The sequence below is a fragment of the Centruroides vittatus genome, unplaced genomic scaffold (assembly GCF_030686945.1).
Source record: "Centruroides vittatus isolate TY-2023 unplaced genomic scaffold, ASM3068694v2 contig_361, whole genome shotgun sequence".
In the NCBI taxonomy this organism is placed as follows: domain Eukaryota; kingdom Metazoa; phylum Arthropoda; class Arachnida; order Scorpiones; family Buthidae; genus Centruroides; species Centruroides vittatus.
The window spans coordinates 279634-304556 of NW_027122185.1; the positions used below are offsets into that span (position 1 = coordinate 279634).

The window sequence follows — 24923 nt, forward strand, 5'->3', positions numbered from 1 at the left end:
TTAACTAAAAATGCTTATTTCAAACGATATTAAGCGATAGTTTTACGAACAAGCCAATCAAATTTTGTGAAAATTCGTTATGTCATTTCTTAAATTTTAAATTATAAAAAAAATTATAGATTAATGTAAAATATACGGTTCAATTCTCGTAGATAAATAATGTAAATATGTGCATTAAAATAATAATAACAGAATCGTTCATTTAAATAATTTTTGTTCGTGAAAATCAATTTACACAAATAAGAATAGTATCAAAAACAATGAAGTTTAAAATATCACGATTAAAATTTCAACTATTAAGGACACGAATTTGAATTGTTTTCATTTTTCTAATAATTTATAAGAAAATGCATTTTAATTCTCAGTTTTATTAATTGAAAAAAAAATAAATAAAACATTAAACAAAATTCGAATGCATCATCCAAGAAAAGTAGTAGTCAATCCGAGTCTTATCTAAATAGTTCTAGAAATCTAATCAAGGATTAATTTAAGTCCGGTTCAGTTAACGTTTCGGTTTCGGAAATAAAGTCTAATTGATAGAATCAATTAGCTTCGGCTCAAGAGAATATTCAAGATCGGTTCTAGAAAATTGGTAAGAGAATTTCCGAAACTAACTCCAGTCTCGTTCGAGAAGAAAAGAAAAACAAACGAAGATTCCCAATAAGTTTACGGTACATTGTCGTTGCTACCAACGGAATTATCTAAGCAACAACATCAATTTATAATTTTAATTAAGCAAAAGAAGATTTTTAACACGAACCGAAATTACGTTGGATGCTTTATTTGAGCTTTTCTATCTGTTTAAGATGTGTAAATAAATAATAACAGTAATTATTATTATTATTTCTTAAATTCACGTTACGTCTTCCTCAAGAACGAAGTCCGTTTTGTTAGGCTTATTCACAAAATTTTAAGAAATTCCCACGTACGAGGACTAAATCTAATCATTACCGAGCGAATTTCCGCTTGGTGTTAGAATTTTGACGACACATAACGTAATTTCCGCTCAAACGATCGTCGACGTGTTTTTGGCTATTACAAAAGCTCTCACAATAAAAATAAAGAAATTTGATGAATTTTCTTTATATGAAATAATTGGCATCTCGCCATATTCAAGATAAGTAACTTGCTTAATCAATTTAATTTTACCAGCTTTTTTTTCTGTTTGAATACTTTACCTGTATATGGTTTGTTATTTTAATTATCTCAGAAAAATAATTCAGCTCGATTTAAATATATTTTATAATAGAAAACAAGTTTACTCATTTAGATATATTATAAAAAATTTTTATAATATATCTAAATATATATATATATATATATATATAACGTTCCTAACTTTTTTGTGAACGTCATAAGATATTTTTTAAAATTACAATTCTTTCTTTTTACTTTATTTACTTACATGGCCCATATATTTATTAATATTTTATTTAAATTAAAAATATTAATCGTATTTAACTTTTCTGTTAATTGAGTGTAATGAAAATAGACCTATTTTTATTACTTAATGTTAAATTTTTCTGAGATTTTAATATAAACTATCAGCTTATAAAGAGATATTTGATGACATAAAGCTAAATAAATTTAATAAATATTAGTATAAGTAGGTTATATAACGAATTGGGAAAGTTGGTCGAAAACATTCGAAAAATTACTTTCAATTATGAAACCTCATTCGCGTGTTTTTGATTTTATTTTCTGTGAAAGTAGAAAGACCTATAACACGATCTCGGATGCAATATCCTAACAAAGGAACGTTAAAAAAGCTGGTAAACTTATAAAATAAGATCGTTAATTGTCTCTGAAAATGACGAACTCATGCAAAATTAAGGTAATGAAGCGATTAATGAAAAGAATTTGGTGTGTCATACAAAATTTTACAGAATATGGAAGCTGATTTCTTTTGCATGACAACACTCTGTCCATTCGCTGCTGATTTTGAAGGAATTTTTTTTTTTTTTCGCGAAAGGAGAGTCGAGATCAATTACTTACACTGTTAAGTTCACTTACTTCATCCAAATTTCTGATTATTGCTAAAAAAAATATTAGAAATTTTTTCCAAAAAGAAAACTCCTGACGACTCATTGGACATCTGCAATAATACGGTCGATAAATCAAAAACGAAATTCCTTTATAGAAATGTATAAAATATATTTTGAATTATAAAATAATAGCATAGATGGGAAGCATTGTTTAATAATAATAACAAAAAAAAAAAACAAAAAATCGAGTGAAACATGAGCAAAAACTTTATTATAGTACAGTTGTCCCTTGATAGTTTGACGTTTTGTAATACGACATGCTCAGTAGTCCGACGCACCTCCCGTCAAGGTCACCGTAGTCCCCGTCCCCGTTACGTGTCTGCTTGCACAGAAGCATGTCGCGACACGAATCTCCCCACCCAATTATTACACGATGACACACATTTCTTGTGTTTTCCGTGAGCAGTTCTGTACGTACTGTATTATTTATGCCTATACATACTGTATGTACTGTACATTTATTGGCTTCCATATTTCTTTTAATAAACATGTTTCAGTTAACCGAAATGGGTGTTTCGTTTCCATATTAACCTAGGCAGCATTTTACTCATAAAATGTAGGAATATTGTAGGCTACTGCTAGCAAAACGATGCCAAATATGTAATCACTTTCGGTAATCCGGACACTTTTGGTAATCCGACACCCCTTTGGTCCCATACCTGTCGGATTATCAAGGGACAAACTGTATTTACAATGCATCTTCAGCATCTTTCCGAATTAATAGGTGAAAGTTTTGATAAATGAGCCTTAAACTATCGACTTCAATTAAGTTAAAGATATACTTAACTACAACTGAAATTGGTGCAACACAATTGAGACAAAATACCCTTAACTGGTGATATTTAATTACAGCATTTTATCTGCAATGTATTATTTTATAAGGTATAAATATTCTTACATAGTGGTAAAGTAGTAAAATATTTTTTATATTTTAATTTCTTATCAGGTTAACGGTATTTATCTATCTATTTTCAAAATAAAAAGTAGGAATAAACTGTAATAGTAGTTAAAATAATGAATAATATACCTTATTGAATTAATCAGCTGTTTTTTATTTAGATATATCGCAAGGCACTAACACATAACGGATTGCCTGGTTGATTTTAGCTTTGTTCATTACTATTGAGATACAATGCGCTATTTGATTTCATTGTAAGATAAAAAGTCTCTCATCTAACCAAATTTTCATATTGGATTATAATAGGAATTTCAGTTCTTGTATCTCGCTTTGTCAGCAGATTTCACCGCATGTAGAAGTTCTCGGCAACAGTAGATTATGAGAAAAACTTAAAAATTCTTCAATTCTTGTTGTTCTTTTTTTTTTTTTATCTAAAAACTATGTGGTGTGTAATAGAATCGTATTTCACTTTTTTGAAAATAAATACGAAATATACAAGATGTTTTAATGACTTTACAACTTTCTCCAATGGAATATCTTAGCTGTGATATTAAAAGAAATATTGCATTCTATACAAACAATTCGTTCCACTTATTGATTTGACATGGAAACACAATAGGTGTAATTGACAGAGATGAGGATTATGTTATGATTGGTTGAATTTCATTTCAATCAATCTAAACATAATTATCTATAAAAGATCCACAAAAAAGTAATTGAGGTTTGATTGATCGGTTAGGAGCAATTTTCACATCTGACAATTACACCGATGGGCAGTAGATGAGAATGGAGTCTCCAGTTTCTAGTTGGATCTGAATTTGAATCCGATTTAAGCGCTCGTAATTTTTATTAATAGTTCAGAATCGGGCTTCATCCCTCACATTTCATTTGTATTGTCAATTGCACGAAAGTCAAGATATTGACTTTCAGTATAACTGACAATTCAAACCGATTTTTATTTAATGATAGCTATACTCAGTGATCTGAATTCTTCGTACTGTATAATAAAAAATTTTACTTCTGTTGGTACAGTAAATTATAGTTTTTACTTTTCACTGTAACAATGCCAACTTTACGTTGTCATTAATTACTATTTTTAAAAAAATTATTAAGTGCTAAAAATTAAAAATAATAGTAAATATTTTAAGTGGAAGATTTGATATGTTTTATAATTAAACACGTAGAAAATGAATGAGTTTTTTTGGAAGTTTTCTAATTACAAATTTTCCCGTCTATATCAGTAAAGATGCTTGTAAAAAATAGTATTTTATGTTTTTATTCTAAAATCTATTCTCACTAAATGTAGTTTATAAATAGAATATAAACAAATTGGTTTTTAATTTTATATCAGATCATTTCTGAGCTAAAAGTTTCAAAATAATAAATCAAAATTGTAAAGAAACGAAAATTCCTTCACGACAACAACAGCAACCACTGTATACCAATGTTTCTTTTCGTTCTTTGAAATGAACTGCTTTGAAGCAGAATAACTTATTTCGATCTTAATTCATGAATAACCACCGAACTGAATTACCTATATTTTGGCATAGTATAAAATGTTGGAATGTATACGAAAGTATCTCAGTGTATTTACGTTTCTTTATTAAAATCGTTAATTAATGTACATAAAAATAGATTTATCCCACAAACGAAACGTTCAGGTTTCTAACTATATATTATTATTATTTAATAGATCAAAACATATTTTATTTTACAAGTAAAAAATAATAGAATTATCTTCCTTTAGAATGCGTTCAATTCCAACCTGTAATTTATGTTTATCCTTATGCGCGTAAGAATTGTTTGCTCACAGCTAATGAAAAGTTGTGTGTAGACAGAAACGAATCTTCAGCAAAGTGCTTTAGATAAGTGCTGATTCTTATATGCATTAAATTATGCATGGGGCCATAAAGAATATATAGTCTACTCGTACATGTTCATATATTTTGAAGAAATTCATAGATCTCAGTAGACCGAAAACCGCCTTAAAATACGCATTTTTGCAGTTAAGAATTATTTCGATACGATCACCTTTATTTTAATTGTATCTTATAGGATATGATAGGAAATTAACTAGGCCCACGATAGGACGACCAGGTGATAAGAGACAGAGTCCGATATATCCGCCCATGAAAAATTCTTAGGGTTTTGACAACCGAATTCGATTCCATTTTTTAAAAATCCAATTAGTAATAATTTAATTATAAATAAAGATTGATTAAAATCTCTCTGTTGCTTTGAAGGGCTGTTTCATAATGAATTTACCTTTGAGTTTATAAAGTAGAATACAATTAACTATAAAATATTCTTTCAATGAATTTCTTTACTCTATTCCGCATTGGTAAAGAAATTCATTCTAGTAATTTAGTACTAGCAATTAAATATTTGCAAACTGTTCCGAATTAACGTAATTAATTGCGACTAGTTAATTAATTAGGCTTTTATTATTAACAAGTAATTATTTACAAATCTAGATATTGAAACGGTAGATCTATTGTGAAAAGTAAATAGCATTCTATGAATTCAGAATCAATTTATTATTATTTTTAAAATAACGAGCAGTTATTTATTGTCACATGGTCACATTTCCGGGCTGCAATTTTTAACCAAATTCTTAATTTATTTAATTTAAAATACAATATATGTTCTCTATCTCAAATTTTGTAGTGTCTTGCCTCTGTACATCATACTTTTCCTTATAACTACAAAGTCATCTATGTAACTCCATTCAGGGGAAAATTTTTGAATTGAAGTCACGTGACTTCCCGTCTAGACCGGAAATTCGTATATAGTTAATCTGGACCTCTTACCCCTAAACTTTCCCCATCTCGTCTTCACTTTCATCTATCTAACACTGTTCACCGTTGTCGACATTAAGAGAGGACAGAAAGACAGTCAGCCGGACGACAGTGGAAATTTATAGGTCTACTATTTTTCATATTGCAGCCCAATTAATTCTTTAAAAAGACGTAAATAAATATAAAAATACATTTTTTAGTTTATTACACAACTTCATTTTTGTTGGGGGGAAAAGTATAAAATTACGTGTTAATCATGATATGTTTAAAATAAAATGTTATTTAATTTACATCATTTTAACTCATATTTTATATAAAATTACGACGGTATAAAAAAGGGAGTAACCTTAAATGAATGCAATATTGTTTAGAATGACAAAGAATCAAAGAAAAGTTTACTCATAATGTTGTAATATATAGAAACAAAATACCATTTAATGCATTACGCAGTAATCGATACTCCTCGACTTCCACCGCATTTGGAAGTTCTACGAATCACGAAATTATTAATTTAAAAAGTAATAAGAAACTTTTCGAGTTTATAAAAATGTGAATTTGTTAAACATGAACTTCATTAAAGCAACTAATTAGTTTTAAATCAACAAAATGAATTTTTATGAATTTTATAAGAGAAACGATGTTAAAACGCAACGATAATCCCAAAATTAGTAATTATTTTGTCTTAAATTATGGAAAAAGAAAAATATTCATTTGAAATATTCAAGAAGCTATTACTTATTATGTATTTTAAAATATAAATTCACAAAATAATTTAACAGTAAAAAAAAAAACAGATCTGTATTTATAAGAGGATACAATAATTAAAGATACAATAATTTAATATTTTCTTCAAAACTAATAACATGTTATAATAAAATTTAATTTAGAAAATACGACAGGAATTGTTTATAATGATAGAATTATCACTATTTTATGTATCATTTATGTAATATATAATATTTTTTGAAAGTTTAAGAAGAAATTCGAACATTTTACTGATACTGATTTTACAAAGATAAACTTCTGTTACAAATATACTTAACAATTTCAAAATAAAGAAACTCAAATAGGAAAACAATATCTGGATATACATATATATATAACATTACAATATATATATATATATATATATATATATATATATACAGTAGAAACGCCATTAACTAGAATAATGATAGGAAGGGTGTAGGGTGTGCCCAGATAATCGAAAACTACAGATAATACATCACTATAAATGCGAATTTTATTTTCATTTATTTGACAACACGAGTTCACAGAATAGATCTAAAAATAATATAACGCTTATAAACCACCCTTTCTATAAGAAAACTGAATTGACAGAACAAACTGAAAGCGCATTCACTTTCTATAAAAGTAACTCATAATAATTATATTTTCTTAACCCACATTACTGAATTGTTTAAGATTCGTTTCTACTCAATCTACAAAACCTTTTTTTAATATATAAATTATTATTATTATTAAATTCTTAAACGTGAATGCCTATGAAAAACATTGGTAGAAGAGGGATTTTGATTTCACGCAGGAGTTGCGTGTCAGCAGGTACTGTGTGAAACGAAATTCCGCTGCCTAGACACTTATGCAACCATTTACAATTAACAGAAAGACGTTTTAAATGTGCTTAAAACGTTTACTTGAGTTTTTGATATAATATTCTAGTCGAATGGTTCTGAATATACCGAGCGAAATTCATTATACTGTAGGTTATCGAGTACAACGTTTAAGAAAAACTCATGCAAACTAGTATTCATAATAATAAGTAATATTCAGTAATTTGGATGCTAAACAGATGTCAGAAGATGAAGAGGATGCCGTTCGCAAAAACACTAATTCACGTTAAACAAGACCTTACGGTGCTGCTAAAATGTAATCCATTCCATTGAACAGATTACACTTTAGTATTAATAGTTTTATAGTGAAAATTGTCTTAATCTTTTCAAATGAAACTGTAAATTGTCATTATCTACAATAAACTTATATTCTTTAGAGTATGATGATTATTACTTAATGAAAAAGTTGTGACTTTCCCACAGTGCAATAATAATAATAATAATAATTTTTAAAAGTTTCGTTTGAAAAGATTTCGATTAACTCAGAAGACAGTAGTGAAAAATATACACAAGAAATACATTAAGCCAGAATGTCTGAACATATTTTATGTTAGAATTAATTCGGTAACTCCAGAAAGATCTTTTTCTGGTAATTTACTTAACATAAAATTGGCTAGAATAAAAACTTTTGTAATAATTCAAGCTACATTATTTACATTTCAGCAATGAAATTGTCTAGTAATTTATATTATGACATAAAGAAAAGAATTTTAGTAATAGATGTAAACATTCCAATAATGCATTTTAGCCGTTTTTATAATAAACTTATAAATGCTTCGTAAGGATTTATTGACTTTTTATGACAAAAGTTAGATATAAATGATTTTTATTTACAAAACTTATATTATAATTTTAATCATAAGGAACTGTAGCATAAGTAAAATCTAGTAATTTTTCAGAAAAAAAAATATAAGTTTGAAATATCTATACGAGTAATTATGTTCTGGGATCAAATGAATATCTATAACTTTACCATTACATGGATTATTTACGTTTCGTTAAATATATGCATATTTATAACCATTGTAATAGTATTTGAGAGACTTCAAGCCTAGTCTACTTGGCTTCTTTTTTACTGAACTACTAAGTCTACTAAATATTAGTACAATAGATAGAAATTTTAACAATTTAGAAAACTACCGCAGCGTGTCACATCTCATTTCTTCGGGATGAAATTTTCATTTGCATCATTAAACAAATCAAATTTATCTTCAATAATAAATAAAATGTTTAAAAATGTCTTCAATATTCGTCTCTCTTTGTTTTCGTTGCTTTTGTTAGTAACGGTTTCCGATTGTGTTGTATGAATTATAAATCAAATTTTAAAAGAATTTAATTATACAGCCATCGACCAGCTGTTTTTACAGGCATTTGTTTCCTGATAATTGAGTTCCTTATCTCAATTACTTACTAATGGCCGTCTTCCTCTACACTATTAATAATACACGTAAAATTTTTGCTTTTATTCAAGTATATTTCATGCTTCTTCGAAATATATTATATTACTTGGATCTAGATTTTGAATCTTGAATATGATTGTATTTTCTCATAAAGTCTTTGTGTCGTCCTACGTATATTGAATTAATTATCATCACAAAAAAATACAAATTTTAATACTGCATAACGTAGTAAATGTTACATGCATATTACATTAAGCAAACTATAATAAATATCTGCAATATAATAAATCACATCTTGTATTACTGATGTTTACTAAAGTATTCTGTTATATCGTCGGTATGTTATAATTTATTTATGGTTCTAACATTTTCAAGCAGTTTGCTATTAATATTACACTATTTCATATAAGTTTTGATAAAAATTTAATAATGAATGACAATAAAATATTGTTTATAACACATGTTTCAGAATTATTTTGTAATTCAACTGTAAGTTATAGTTCTATTTGTAAAATAATGTATACAAATATGAAAAAGTAAATATTTTTACTTTTCACACAGATACGTACCTTAAAATAGAATATGGAACTGAAAATAAAATGTAAGACTATGTTTATAGCTATATTGGAGAATACAGTCATTAGCTTAGTAGTGTAAAATTTCTTTTTGAAAGTTCAAATTAGATTTAGCTTCAGATCGATTTAAACTATAAAAATTTGATATTATAATAATTAAATCGATGTATTTCTCATTACATACAGTTAAGAATTTATAAGATATTTCAATTGAAAATAATATAGAACTTCACCAACCTTCCATTATTCAAACTTACAGACAAAATTAACAATGGAAGTTTATTGTTACAGCATATGCAGTATGCGCTATTTCCAAACAGCTAGATAAACTGTCAATATCTGAGCAAAATAACTAATGTCTCTATTTGATAATTGCAGTTACATATCATCGAATTTCTTTATCTCTTATAAAAATATAGAAATTAATAAATTATCATATTATATGACTTGTGTAAAGTGATGAAATTTATCAATAAATTCGATCAATTTTCTCTCGCATTTTTAGAACTTCTATCTTTAAAAAAATAACGAATATATCTTATTAAATAATTCGAGTGTTTCACTAAGTCTGCATAATGAAGGTATTGTGATTAAAATCATTTTCTATTTGCATAAATTTAATTTAATAAACTTTTCAAACAAACCTAATAAATGGTTATCATCGAAAATATTACTGTACATTATCAAAACTTGTATACAAGTTTATGCAAATCTTAAAAATAAACTATAAAATTTTATAAAGTTTATAAGCTGAATACCAATATACCCAGTACAATGGGTACTAAAATAATATATGTTAATGATATGAAAACTAGAAATATATAGTTTATTCTCATCTTTTCATTGGTCGAGCTTAGTTTGAATGTTTTCAGTCACGAACACCAGCTCAATTGCTGCATAATGGAAGAATACAGGAAAATAAAATTACGTTGCCACATATTAGGACGTTGCTGGAGAGGAATTGTTCATTGCTGATTTAGACTGTTATTTATTATCTATTATTTATGATAAAATTATACATGAAGTACGAAATATAGTTTTTAAAAACTTTTCTTTTTATTGCCGGTACTTTCAATCCTGTATATAAATAAAGCAGTAATACAAATCAATAAAAACATTGAATCGTGATAACATTTTCTTTTTTTTTATAGAAAAATTATCGCAAATTTGGGCTTCACTGTTGCTATGGTTTTAAATACTTCAATACATTTAAGCTTGTGAAAATAAAAAGCGGTTTAATAGGGAAAAATAAAATAACTTTTAGAAAAAAGGTGTTACTGATATTTAAAAAAAGGATTGAATTTCGTTAGAATGTATTTCTGTGTATTAAAATATCCATTTTTCAATAACAAAAAAATTTAGCAACGAGTTGCTTAACTTTTCCGGTAACATTTGGTGGCGCCATCTGTTATCATATTTTATTTTAAAAACTTTTTATATTTTTAACTGTTATAAAATGGCAAAAAGCTTAATTTTGAGGGTAGGGATGGTTTTATAAAAAACTGTAAATGTTAATAACGAGTAAAATCGTCATTAGGTCCGACCCTACTGGAGATACGACATACGACCCCCTTTATCTCGCCACCTCTTCGACCTTTAACTATCAAAATTTAATAGCACCAACCCCCCTAATAAACAAACCTCCCTGCAAAATTTCAGAAAATTTCGACAAAAAGCACAGGAGTTATTAAGCTTCAAACAGGGTGAACAAAATCGTGTCCCCCACACGCTAACATATAGAAAAACCACCGAGTTTTATATTCATTTCTCGACGTTTCAATGACGTAATGGATACTGTAATACTCTATGCAAGAATTCTACATTTGAAACCATGGTCTTTACAACATTGTTGATACTTAAAAAGATTGATTACATTATCAGCATATAAAATATTACATCACGTTCTCTCTTTTGTGTCAGTAAAATTAATGTTGTAATTTATGTATTTTGTATTTCATAGATATGAAATATATATATATATATAAATTTACGAAATATTTCATTCTTAAAAATTAATATACAACTATAGGTAAAACAAAATATAAACCTAATAAAAGAAAGTAAAATTCCTCTTACACTTATCGTAGTCGGTTGACTGAGTTTAATGGGATAAGACAACACAATACAAGGACAATCTGCTAACGAAATTGCTTCCCGGGAAGACTTTCTATGAGAAAGTGACCCTATTTAGACACTGAAGAAAACTCGAAAATCTCCATGAGGTCAGCCCAGATGAAAATCAAGTGTTCAGTACCTTTATCCACAAGGCTTATAGTTATTGTAATCGATAGTATCAATATATTCAAAGAGCTCGAATTCATATAAATATATTTCGAAAATTTTCTCACATAGTATAGTTTAAAAATTAAAATTAAATTCAATTTAACTAACTTGATTTTATTATATTGTATTATAGAATTTTTTCTAGCTATTTCGATTTTTTTTTTTTTTTAAGATAATATCTACGCAATATTGTGTAGTCGTATTGCAAATGCAGGCAGTTACAAAATATTTCAGTCGATGGCAATTTCGTATAAACGATTTTCAAGTGATACAGCTAAATATTTTGTCAAATGCTATCTTTACAGGTCACGAAAGTATCGATTCTGATTGTTAGAAATACTCGTGAAAAATAACAGATTTATCAGAATCAATATCAAATAATCACTTTTCTCATTCTTACTTATTCTAATAAATTACCGAATTTCGTAATAATTTACATTAAATATCAGATATGATTATTTGGTTATTTGTTGATAAATCCCGAATACATTAACGCATTTAATCTTCAAACAAAGGATATAAATATTTTCAATTTGCCGATCGTAATACCGTAATAGAGACTTGGTCGTCTTTAATTGTACCGAGTTTAATCACTTTGAAAATTCTATAACTTTTCATTGGATTTAGATCAAAAGAGTTTCCTTGCCAGTTCAGCATTTGAACATTGTCTCCTAGAAAAATTTCTTTGCTTTTATTGACATGTGGCAACGAGCCAAGTTTTGTAGAAAATTCCATCTCCTTCTGGGAACCTTTTAATCAGTTAAAAAACAACTTTCTTGTCTAGAATTTTGATATCGCTACTTTCTAACACGAAATGTCTGGATGTAATGTTACAGAATCTTCGTGATTGAAATAGTCGTAAAACATTTCGTTTTTCAGACATGTTTGTTGTTAGCTGCATATTTGTTACAGATATTGATTCATCTCTCTCTCTCTCTTTTCTTACTTTTTTTTTCTTACTTACGTGGCTTAATAAAGTGTCAACTTATTCCATGCAAAGTCGCCTGATTTTCGTGTTTAAATCCTATTTAAGGCATTTCCATCCTCCCTCAAACTGACCGAAGTAATTGTGGGGTCCATGTTCTGTTACTGCTTCGCATTAACAAATTAATCAATCTCATAACCAAAACTTGTTTTAGATATATGATCAAGTTAAATACATGGCCACAGATATCATTTTTATTTGAAAATATGCTTTTTACACTATCTTCCATTTGTATATCTGTTCATAAGACAAGTCTTTCAGGTAAATACAATAAAGAATCTTCATAATAGTTACATTTTATCAGTTTCGTATCCAGATTCTTCATATATCTGGGTATAAAATTATTTCATATCATGTATTTTACCCATGCATTCAAATATATATTCAAAATCTTGTATCCATTAAAGTAAACATGATAACAAATTATTGAATAGAAGCTACAGAGGAAAATTTCATCCAATTAATTCATTGTACAGCTTTTATTGTTCGTTCTTAAAACATCATACTTATATATATATATAAAATAATAATAATGTATAGATGAAATAATGTTTATTTCTTGAAAGGCACTGTATATTATAAATTAAACATTCAATAGCAAAGAAAAAATAAAATATCGATGTTACATTTGAAAATAATTAATTAAAAATTAATCTTATAAGAGTAAACAGCACTAAAAAAAAAATAAAAATATAAAATATCTATAAAGGCCTATTTCTTTTTACAAAGGAGAAGGACAAATCTCACATTGTCTTTCTTATTTTTGTTTTGTTCTATTCACACGAGAGAGGATCAATGAGTACCATTTTAGGAAAGATCTTTTATAGTCATACTGTGCTTTTCGATTAGATATTTTTTTTCGGTAACATGCTCAGATTTTTTTAAAGAGTGAATTTTTAAACCTATTTTTTCGTAACGTAGTTTATTAATCAGTACCTAATAGGTATAAAGAGTAACACAACGTAGGAAAAACTGTTATATACCTCGTACTGTTTACTTTTAATTCTATTTAATTTTATTTAATTTAAAAATTTTTCCAAATTGGAAGAAGAAACCCTCAAAACCATCTCCGTGTGCATAGATTTACCTGTAAGATAATGGTTAATGTTACCTATGGTTCCAAGATGGCGGATCGTCTCCGATTCCGGCAAATAGAAGGGAAACAGTGAGGACACACATTCTAATCTAACCTAACCTATTCTAATAAATTACCGTAATTATTACCAACAAAATTATTAGGTTAGGTTAGGTTAGGTTAGAACGTGCGTCCCCACTGTTTCCTTGCTGGAATCAGACGAGCCGCCATCTTGGAACCATAGGTAACGTTAACCAAGATAATACATACGAAAGTTGTTTCATAACAAAAGGAGTCGCAAAAAGTTTCACAATAATTGAAAAAAATTATAGATTAGTTTGAAATATTCTGTAAGTAAAATATTACAGAAAAATTTTTTCTCTGTGGAGAATTATATTGGATTTATTTGGTGATAAAGAAACTCGTAATGAGCCATATGGTTAACTTCAATTTTCCGATTACATTTAACCTGATTCTCGGTAGCTTGAATCAGAACACGTAAAGAATAAAATTTTAAAAGTTTCACTGAAAACATCATTCCAATTGTTTTGATAATTAAGAATTATTATAATTAATCGTTTATTATAGAAAATAACTTATTAATTTCCGTATTCTCAGGACAATTCAAATATTCTATAATTATTATTAATTCATCTATCAATTCCTTCGGAATTTCACTATAATACTTTGTATTATAAAAAAAACTATTAAGAATTTGTACTTTATAATTAAAAATTATTAAAACGTAAATAGTAATGGATTCATAAAGATACGGATCCCCAAATTTAAATACAAATATTGCTCTAAAGGAATAGTAAGAAATTTAAATATTATTCTTAAATTATATATATATATATATATATATATATATTATGTAATTATTCAGAAATATCACAATGAAAATATCGACTATTTTCATTGAATTTGTTCACTCAACTAATAACTTTTTCAACGTCGTCATGTTTTCATAGAGATTCAATACAAGTTGACTAATAGAGAGACAATAATTGTTGAAAAGAGTGACACGACTGACAATTTATTGTGAAATAAATGTGTCCCAAATAAAAAAGACAAAAAAGAAGACAACGCAATTATAGTTTTTCAGAACCATAATTGATAAACGTCTAACTGATAAATGAATCTATTCTCTTCAATTGTCATACGTAACATATTCACTGTTTTGTATTACTTATTACGTATAAAAGAAATATTATCGTTCTTAAGTGGCTATTTCGAGGTAGACGAAATTTCAATAATATTGCAACAATATTTTCAATTTAATTATTCAATATTATATGTATATATTTGTATCACTAAGAAGCAAAATTTATGAATCTTGAACAATTAAATTTCAGTTCAGTTTATTTTGAACTTCAATTGTATATAATTGAAGCTATATTATTCATTTTAATTAAATGGGATAAAGCAAATTTATGTGATTTTACAAACAATATTCGCATTTCTTTTATAATAATACGTGCTATTTAGTATATACACCTTTTGTACACTACTATAGTCAGAATGAATTTAAAAATCTTGATTTCTGCAAGTTCTTTTGAAAAGTTTATTTTTCAATTATAGATTTTTATATTAAAATATCGTTTAAAAATAATAATAATAATAATATAATAATAATAATCGTAAGAATAAATTTTAATGATTTGAGCTTCAGTGAAAATAATATAAATTTTAAATAATCAAAAGTTTATACCTGTTATTTGTTATTTCTTAAATATGTATGTATATAAGAAAACTCCTTATCACTGCATTTGTCTACTCTATATTACAGAAATAACATACGAAATGTCGATTTATTTACTTAAGACAGTGTTTCTCAACCTGTGGTCCGTGACAATGGGACAGGTGGTCCGCAGACAGACTTCAATTAATATAGATTAAAACTTTGTTCGGTGATGATCCACCTTTAATAGTTTATTTCCAATTTAATTAATTGTTTTCATACGTATTCAGAACCTGCCTTTAGATTCATTATGATATATAAGCGACACAGTATGTCCCAAGTGTTGGTAATACCCACACAGGTTGCAAAAAATCAGGCATACATAACTTAATATTATTGAATATTTTATACACTAAAAACAAAACAGAAAAAATGATAAATTTTAAAAGCTAAATTTCTGCAAATTAAATCCAATATTTATATTTTACAATATAAATTTATCGATGAAATTTCATAGTATAATAGGGCCATTTCATGAATGACACTTGCCGAAAATGAATTTTTGGGGATATGCAGGCTTATTTCTACTTAAATAACTTTTAAATCATTTGACTATTTTTATATTTTGGATTTATATATATGTATATATAAAGTTACATATAAATACGCAAATACATTCAGAATTTGTAGGCAAATCTTCTTTCTTTCCACAAAAGAAGTAAGTTTAAAATAAATGACTTCTGTTTAATCTTTTTATTACTGCCGACATTAAAACCATTCATTAATTCTCGCGTGAATAATCAAATGAGAATTTAATACTGTAATTAATTTTATCAATTTCATAAAAATATATTGCGAAGTTTTCTCTAGATCTGAGGTAAAGTAATGTATTTCGTACTTATCGACCTTGGCCATTTTTCTTGCGGTATCCCTCGATGCTATACGAGTGTATTATGTGATATTGTTTTGTTAGAAGGAATTATTTAAATAAGAAACGATTTAATACTGCAATAATCAGTAAGATTAAAGCTTTATTGTGTATTTTTGTTTATTATAAATATACTTTGTTAGAAAGATTACGAGTAGCAATAAAGAACTGCAATTATAACTTGTATTTTGTCATTCATAGTAACAGTTAAATAATTTTATTCTTATTATAATTACTTACACAATAAAATTTGTCTTACTTTTGAAAATTATTATGGAAATAAGTTTTTAATATGAATTGCAACTTTTCGTTATAAGCCATGTTGAAGATTTTTAGGCCTATTTGTTGATAGTATAATGAGAAGTTGAACGGTAAAGAATGAATAATTTTAAAAACATGATTATTTAAAGATATAATTTTGAAAATTTTCGATTCAAACTTACCTACATTCTCCATGCTTTGAGTGAGCAAAGCCTCGAAAGTATGGAGACTGTAACTCTCTGCATCTAACCCTCTTGCGAGAGCATTTCTCAGATGCATTTCGTATTCCATTAATAAACGACTGGTTGGAGAGCTTGGTGTATGACTGATAACAGGCTGACCTGCACCTTCGTCTGAGCTCAAATATGGTGCGTCGCTGTTTTCATTGCTCGAACTGGGGGTGGTAGCGTAGCATAAATTATCATACAACAAGTTGTCAGAAGGTGGAGATTGATCGGCATCTGTAAGATCGAGACACATTCTACGTTCTAGACTACGTCGTCTCCCTTTCTCTGATCGGTTTTGTCGACTTCGACTGCCAGCAGATCTAGGTCTAGAGTTTGTTAATCTAATGCTTCGAACGGATCCTTCTCCGTCTGATTTCCGGCCATCACCTCGTCCTCTGCCGTTGCCTAACATTTCTTGTTCTGGAGAACTATGCGAAGACATATTAGAAAGTAGAGGATGCAACATCCGTTTTAGTGTATTACTATCGAGGCTAAGGGCAGCAAGGTCGCCACCTTGTGACCTCTCAAACACATCATCTGAACTTTTGCTCTTTGTTCGTGTGTGTGGTTGAATTTCTTCAGTTTTAAGAGTAGTCTGTCTTTCAGATGACAGTATACTGTAGTCGACACTTTTAGCTTCCTCTTTACGCGCCGATTGGGCAAATTTCGCTCGGGCTTGTTCCGATCGAGTGAGAGATGTGGTACTCGCCGTTTTCTCTAATGTTGTCTGTGGTGCAGATTTAATGCTGGCGTCACTTTTCGTTTGTTTAACATGGCCGTGAACACTAGCCGTTGTCGTTCCTCGCCGCAAAGATGCAACGTTATCGTATACTGAAGTACTCGAAGGATGGGTTGTAGGACGTCCTTTCCCATCTTCTATAGCTCTTGTCTGAGCTCGAGGAAGTGTAGCAGCACCTGTATATCTTACCCGTCCATTCCTTGCTCGGTGTAAATTTTCTGCAGTCATGCAAGTACATTGTGCTTCGCGCCCCCTCGATGGGGAACTGGGAGTTGATTGTGGTTTGCGTTTGCTTTTGCCTTTTTGTTGTTGCTGAAATTATAATTTATTAACTTTAAAAATTTAGTTAATTCATATTTTTAATATACCGTGTTTTCTCGATACTGGTGCGCACACGATTTTCGAGACGTCAAAACACATATAAGTTAGCGAGGTTAAATAATAATAAACAGTGCTTCATTCGAATGTAGTATTAATTTTTGATTCCATTATCGAGCGTAGAGGATCAGCGAACCATACGAAATGAGTTAAAATTACCGTACGACCAATGTTCTAACAGCGAGATTTCGTGTTGGTTTGTAAAAGCACGAAATTTACCAGATACATAACATGTCACTGAGACATTAGTATATATATTCTTCGGCACAGTAGATAACTGTGCTTAAACACAAGGAGATTCGTCTGTGGATATCGTTCACTCGACTCGCTGTAGTTAGCAAAAACCACCAAACTGTTCCAAAACCAAAACCGTAGTAGTGGGAGGGACGTGCACCGTGTCTACACCGACGTCTTAGTACACGCGAATTGCCAAGCAGAGTGAAGAACAAAGCGAACTCTACATTAAATCGACTTTGTACCCGATTCTAATGCCAACCCCAACTTTTGAGACCAGAAAAGTCCAAAAAAAAAGGTGCGCATTGGAATCAAGAAAACACGGTATTTAGTAATTCTGATAAAAATTTACAAAAGTAATATTTGACTATAATGAAATTATTTTACCTTTGGAGGTTCTGATTTTAAAGAATAAGAGGAAGACGCTTTTCTTGCAAATTTGAACGCAGGAGACTAAAAATATTAAATAAAATTTGATAATAAATCACAATTTGATTTGTACATTTAACATAGAAGGAATTGTACAAAAAATAAAATTATGCGTACTTAATTATTCTTTCATATACTATTTTTATAGTAGCTATAAATAATTTGAAAAATATAAATAAAATTAGAACATGCTCACACAACATTCTCGAAATTGTTTTGCGTCAAGAGGAGAGGTAAAGTTTAATCCCCATGTGTCACCAGTAGCTGTATCCTTCCAGTAGACGAAACATTCGGACGCCTGACCCAGCCTCGTACCTAATTAATAATATATAAAAACAAATAATACTAACTAAAGTAATAAAAGATATTTTTAAATCAAATTAGATGCAATTAATATAAATTTTAGATAATTTTCGGAAATTTAACAGCTTTACTTCTTCACTTATTATTATTATTACTATATTTTTCTTATTTCCTTTTGAGAAAAATCGTTTACGCTCTCCAAATTTGTCAAGGGAGGAGTTTTATCCGCTTAAAATTCTTCACACGAAACTCTTAGATCAGAAGAAAATAAACTCAAAGAACAATTTTCAGTTTTAACTGTTTTTCAATTTAATTTCCAGAAATGTACAGAAGCCAAAAAGAATTTCTTTCTATTTTATTATTTATATTTACACGGATAAATATCCATGTAGCTATACATAAACTTAAACTTATTAAGAGACTACATTTGAATTTATTAAGCTTACGATGTTATATAATTTCAGTCTCGGGGAAAAGAAATCATTTGGAATAATAAAAACTGATCATATTTATTATTATTATTATTATTTTCTTAAAGAAAATGAAATTTTTAACCTGGCTGTATTAATCGGACGTCCAGTATTTTCTCCACTTGTGAATTGTAAGCAGTGATATGAAAGACACATTCTGGCGAATCTTGGATGCATGTAATATTCACTGGTACTAAATCCTCAGACACCTGCTGCCATTTAACGGCTCCGCTAGTAGCACTGACGTGAAATACTTCTGCCCATAATCTATATTTAATTGAGAAACAAAAGTTTTATTACGTTGAAAACAATATTAATTTCGTCTTTGCATTGTTATAATCAATTTAAACAGAAATATATTTTTACTAGAATAAAATTACTACTAGTTTAATTAAGTTTCTTGTAATACGTAATATATAATATTTTTTTTTTAAATGTATCGTTAATTCAGATTTAATAACTAAGCATTTTATAATTTAAAGACCGGAAAACAAATTTTCCTAAATTTGTGCACTAGGTAAACGGTGCTTTGAAACATTAAATGATTCAAAGAGATACGAAATATAATCTATACAATTCTAGAAGCCTGGTTTTATTTGCAATAAACTCAGACGATGCCATTACTGATTTAACGAAAATGATCACTATGGTCAGAAAACGTAGTTCGGAACAACTCCATAAACACAATTATTTACTGTGTTATTCTTGTAGTTTCCATACATCAGAATTAGTCATTCTAAGGCTCAATAACAGAATATTTGCAATTTTCTTTACTGTGGCCATCTGGCATTACGTTGGAATAATATGCATTCTTGGTTTCATACTATTATTCAGTGTGGTCAGGATTGTGTAAATTGCTCCAATACACTGGTTCTTTCACATACTTCTTACACTAAAATTAATAAAGAGTAAGGACTAGAGACAAAAAGTCCCAAATACTCGAATGACATATAAGAGAGTTTTACAAGCTCTCTTGTATTAGATCATAAAATATGAAGTAAAGTTTTATCTTCACTTTGAAATGATTGAATCATTAAAGATGCGAGGAAATATCCTACGAAAGACAGAGATATATTGGATTTGTCGCTGTATATATTTGTATGTATCTCAAAAATACAGTTCGTATAATAAAAGAACCAAAATTATTGCATAGTTGTTAAGTTTCAATATTGAAATTTAATAAAACCATGCGTATTTTCGTACGCAATTGTGACATTAATGTAATTTTCAGAAAACTTTGCAAGCAACTAAATCGACATTATAATCTGTAATCTTTGAATGTACTAATCGTAATGGTACTAATTTAATCTATTCTTACTTTGATAATGTTTTTCATTATTATACCGATAGCACTTTAAGTTTGCATTCATTTATGACTCGTCGGTGGCACGGCAGCTTTCTACATGTCGGTGATCCGTAGTAATTTCGGTCATTCGAAATCGATGTGGATAAATGCCACAATTGGTAGCGTTAGAACAAAATTCATTTTTGATACCTTTCGGAAAATGAAACCATCATTCGCAGCTGTTGCATTTTGGCTCAAGTTTTCTAGATTAACTTCAAAATGAAAAATTTATCTTCCAATATGTCAATGACTGTGTCAACTCTTCGATCTTCTAATTTTGGTTAAATGTTAAAGAATAGTTTTCATATTTTACTAGTTTTGATCGAATTCGCTTCACTATTAACACTCATTTTTTCAAATAAAACTTTTGAAAACTGTTTAATATTCCTTTTGCCCTTTCGATCATTAAGCAGCTTTCTTATAGCCTCTTAATACCTTCCGAAATTGAATTTTGTAATGGCGTCAAATCTGATGGAAGTGGCGATTAAGGCATCTACTCGCTTCTCTGGGAAATACGGAATCAAACCGAAAATTTTTCGGGGAATGATCCGTTCTTCGTTCCATCGTGAACCTAGCCGAACCCACGATGAGCCTGACAAAGTGCCCCTTAGGACCCAAACATGAAATGAGTAAAAACTTGTATAATATTTCTCGAAATAAAAATAAAATAATTTCAGATAATAAAAGTATTCTTTTTTTTTAACTGCAAAAAAATAAAATATGTGTACATGATACGATGCCAATAATGTTACGCGACACGAACAATGCCTGTTAAGATGCGTTAAGATAATGCGACAGGGCACACTACACGAATGCGGGCAAAAATATTAAAATAATAATTTACAATTTTACCATCGAATCATTGTAAAATCAATAGTTTTCATTCACGAATATGAATAATTTACCAAATTCATTTTCATTTATAAATGAAACATTTACTACTGTAGTCGTAGACACGCAGATGTAGCATATATGGTGCATAATGAATACGGCGATTCAACTCGTGTTCTCAATACCTCAAAACTTGTCTGTCAATCAAAATGTCGGCATTGCTTTTTATCATAAAAACAATATTTCTCTTATATATATTGCGTGCTACGAGAAAGTAAAAGAAAAGCTTTGTTCCTTTATCATTGCAAATATTTATAAGATTTTTTAAATAATTCTATGGAATTAAATTATTTAAATTCTATCGGAATAAAAAGGTTTTAACTCAGAAATCATTTTATTGTAATACGTTTATAAAGCAGACTGACGATTTGAGTAAAATCATAGAAAAATACAATAAAATATAAACTAATAATAATTATAATCTTAATAATATAAAATTAAATATTATAAAATGATTTCCATCTCGTATTACGTATTAAATAAATTAATATTTATTGCCCAATGTGTAAATTCAGAATTTCCGCTATTCTCGTGATAATTTATTGACATGTTTTGACTTAAAAAAAAAAAAATAATTACTTAATATAAAATGTGTACAATCTTATAGAATTACATTTAATATTTTGAAACCATATTATAAAATATTTTCTGTACAAAAAATATTTACAAATTTTTTTATATTAACAATAATTTAATATAAAATTTGAAAAAAATAATTTCTTTTAATAAAAAAAAAATAGTTAAGAAATAAATAATGTGTTTTGGATAAAATATAATTTAATACCTCGTGAGGGACAGAATTAAGAAATAGCACGTTTTAGTTATAACACTACAAATAACTTTTTACTATTCTACTGGATAGTGTTGCTATTTATATGCAGCACGAGACTTATAATTTAGATTTGTTTCTTCTGGCAAAAAATAAAATTATTCAGAAAGTTCTATTTTAGTAGTCTCTTCGTAATAAATTTTATTGAACACTGAATCTATTCATTTCCAGAAAAAACAATATAAAAACTTATTTTTATATTGTTTTCATGAATATTACGAATAAAGATGGGCGAATAATTTTATTATTATTATTATTATTTGTTAATCCTTAGTATGAAAAAAAAGCATCTGAAATATAGAAAAGAATGCATCAGATACAGGTCAAGGTCTAATGCTAAAACTGTTACCTACACTTGATTCTAATACTAATCGAAAGTATCATAGAAATAATTTTATTTATTAGTTAGCGTGAGCATTTAGTATACTAAACATTCGCATGCAACAACTTTAATCTGTATGTATTTGTAAAATGATCACGCCAAGTAATAAAAAAAATTGTTGCTGAGAAACAGCAATTAATATTATAGTCCATGAGAAAAACTAAAGAATGGATGCTATTCTGAAAACAAAAGTTTTCTATTTGATGAAATTTTTCAAGATATTTCTATTCCTTATTCCTTTTATCCCTTTCTAATACAAATTTTTGGTAGGAAAATTAAAACTTGACAATTTTAAAGATTTAGTCTAGGCTAAATCTTTAAAATCTTTAAATTTAATGAGCAAATTTCTAATGATTTTAAAATGTTAAAACTAAATAGAATTTGAAAGTTCTTTTGAAATATCGAGATAATGATTTAAATAAATGCTTGTAATTATATCTTTCCTTACACCACTGCAAGTTTTCAAACTGAAGCGACTATACTCGTTGAAATGATTGAATTGTAAAGAAGCTACAAATGCCATCATTCAAAATGGGTTGATTTCGATCAAATTTTCTAACTATCTCACAGAAGTAGCAAGAAATTTAGGAGCCAAATTTGAATAAAATCGATAAAGCTGTTTGGATCCTAAAGAAGAAAAAGGTAACGAAAATGGCCGATTTTTATTGACTTTCGAAATAGCCATACTTTTAACATCCTCTAATATAAAACGTTGATCTTTAATAATCTATGTTGGGAAAGCAGACGATGACGAGAAATACTTTCTAACTTAATCTACCATACATAGAATATTCGGGTAATAAAAAGACCAAAATTATCCTTACTCTCATTCCTGTATATTCATGGACGTCGTCACTGCCATGATCTTGAAACGAGAATATTCAATTACAGTAAGTATAAATAGTTAAATCTATTATAAATGCATTATATATATATATATATATATATATATATATTCGTGGTAAGGACAAAAAAGAGAGATCGACAAAATTGCTTCGATTTATAAAATCCTATGAGTTGTTGTGTATTACCCTGTGTTAGACATCGAGTAATACAATTCTTATCTGCATTCATCTACAGTTATCTCTGTCCGTGTATTACATAGGTCCTCTGTACTTATGTTTGGACACGTGTGTGTAATAACATATTTCTGAATCTCTTCATTTTCCTTATTAAAATTTGCACTACATTTTTAAGTGTAACAATTTCTTTTTCTAAAATTCTATAATATAGTTACAAATATGATTATTCAATTTAATTTAAAACTGTAGAAACTCGTCATATGTTAACAACAATTAAAAAAAAAAAAAATTAGAACTACAAAATAGTTTTTACCATATAAAAATGGCTACAACAATTACATTAATTTATATTATTATTGGATAGTAAAATAGGAAATCAATTATTTTTTTTTATTGTTAAACTTATTTAAAATTTTGCAGTTATTTTTATATTGTAAAAAATATTTTTTTATAATAAGAAATCGAAAAAACAACTGTTACAATCAAATAAATTTCTTTCACCATGAGACGATACAAGAGAAATATATTCGTAAGCAATTCGTGATCCTTACCCAAATATTAAAAATAAAAATGTTTTTTTTTTAGTATAATACTTTAAAAATGAACTATTTTTTCAATTCATATTACATTTTGTATTATCTGATGCCGATCGATTTCTGAATGTTCGTGTGCTTCGAAATAATTTACTCTCTCAAAAAATCATAACTTGTGCACGGAATTAGTTTAAAATCCTTAAAAATTAATTTTTTTTTTCTATTTTTCTATTGTTTTAGATGAATATTCTTTCATTTCGTATATTCATTAGTTTAGAAATTCTATTTATAAAATGATCTTCTTACTCTCGAATTTGGTATCGATACAGTAACCCCCCTCCCCAGTGCTAAAGATTATCAGTAAATCATACAGCAGCCGGGCCGGATTTTGGATTTTTCGGTGGAAATATTAACAGTAATAAAACAAAGTAACGTTTCATTTTTAGAAATGAATGGATGCTAATAGACTTTAATTTTTCATTTATTGTGGAGATCCCTCTTTCTAGACCGTGGTTCAGCTTCACCATTTGGCTTTTCTATTGCAACAAATAAATTCATTTGTTTTCTAATGTAGCGATGAT

General features: G+C 28.1%; 1 protein-coding gene across 2 annotated transcripts in view; it reads right to left on the bottom strand.

Moving 5' to 3' along the window:
* Positions 1–24923, bottom strand: part of sif (still life) — a 254089-nt gene that overhangs the window by 160691 nt on the left and 68475 nt on the right. For both annotated transcript variants that reach the window (XM_067269986.1, XM_067269987.1), the window contains exons 4-7: positions 19426–19607; positions 18764–18882; positions 18526–18591; positions 16743–17838 (exon numbers count right to left, since the gene is read on the bottom strand). In XM_067269986.1, the coding sequence (XP_067126087.1) occupies positions 16743–17838; positions 18526–18591; positions 18764–18882; positions 19426–19607 (1463 nt within the window). The remainder of the gene's footprint in view (positions 1–16742; positions 17839–18525; positions 18592–18763; positions 18883–19425; positions 19608–24923) is intronic.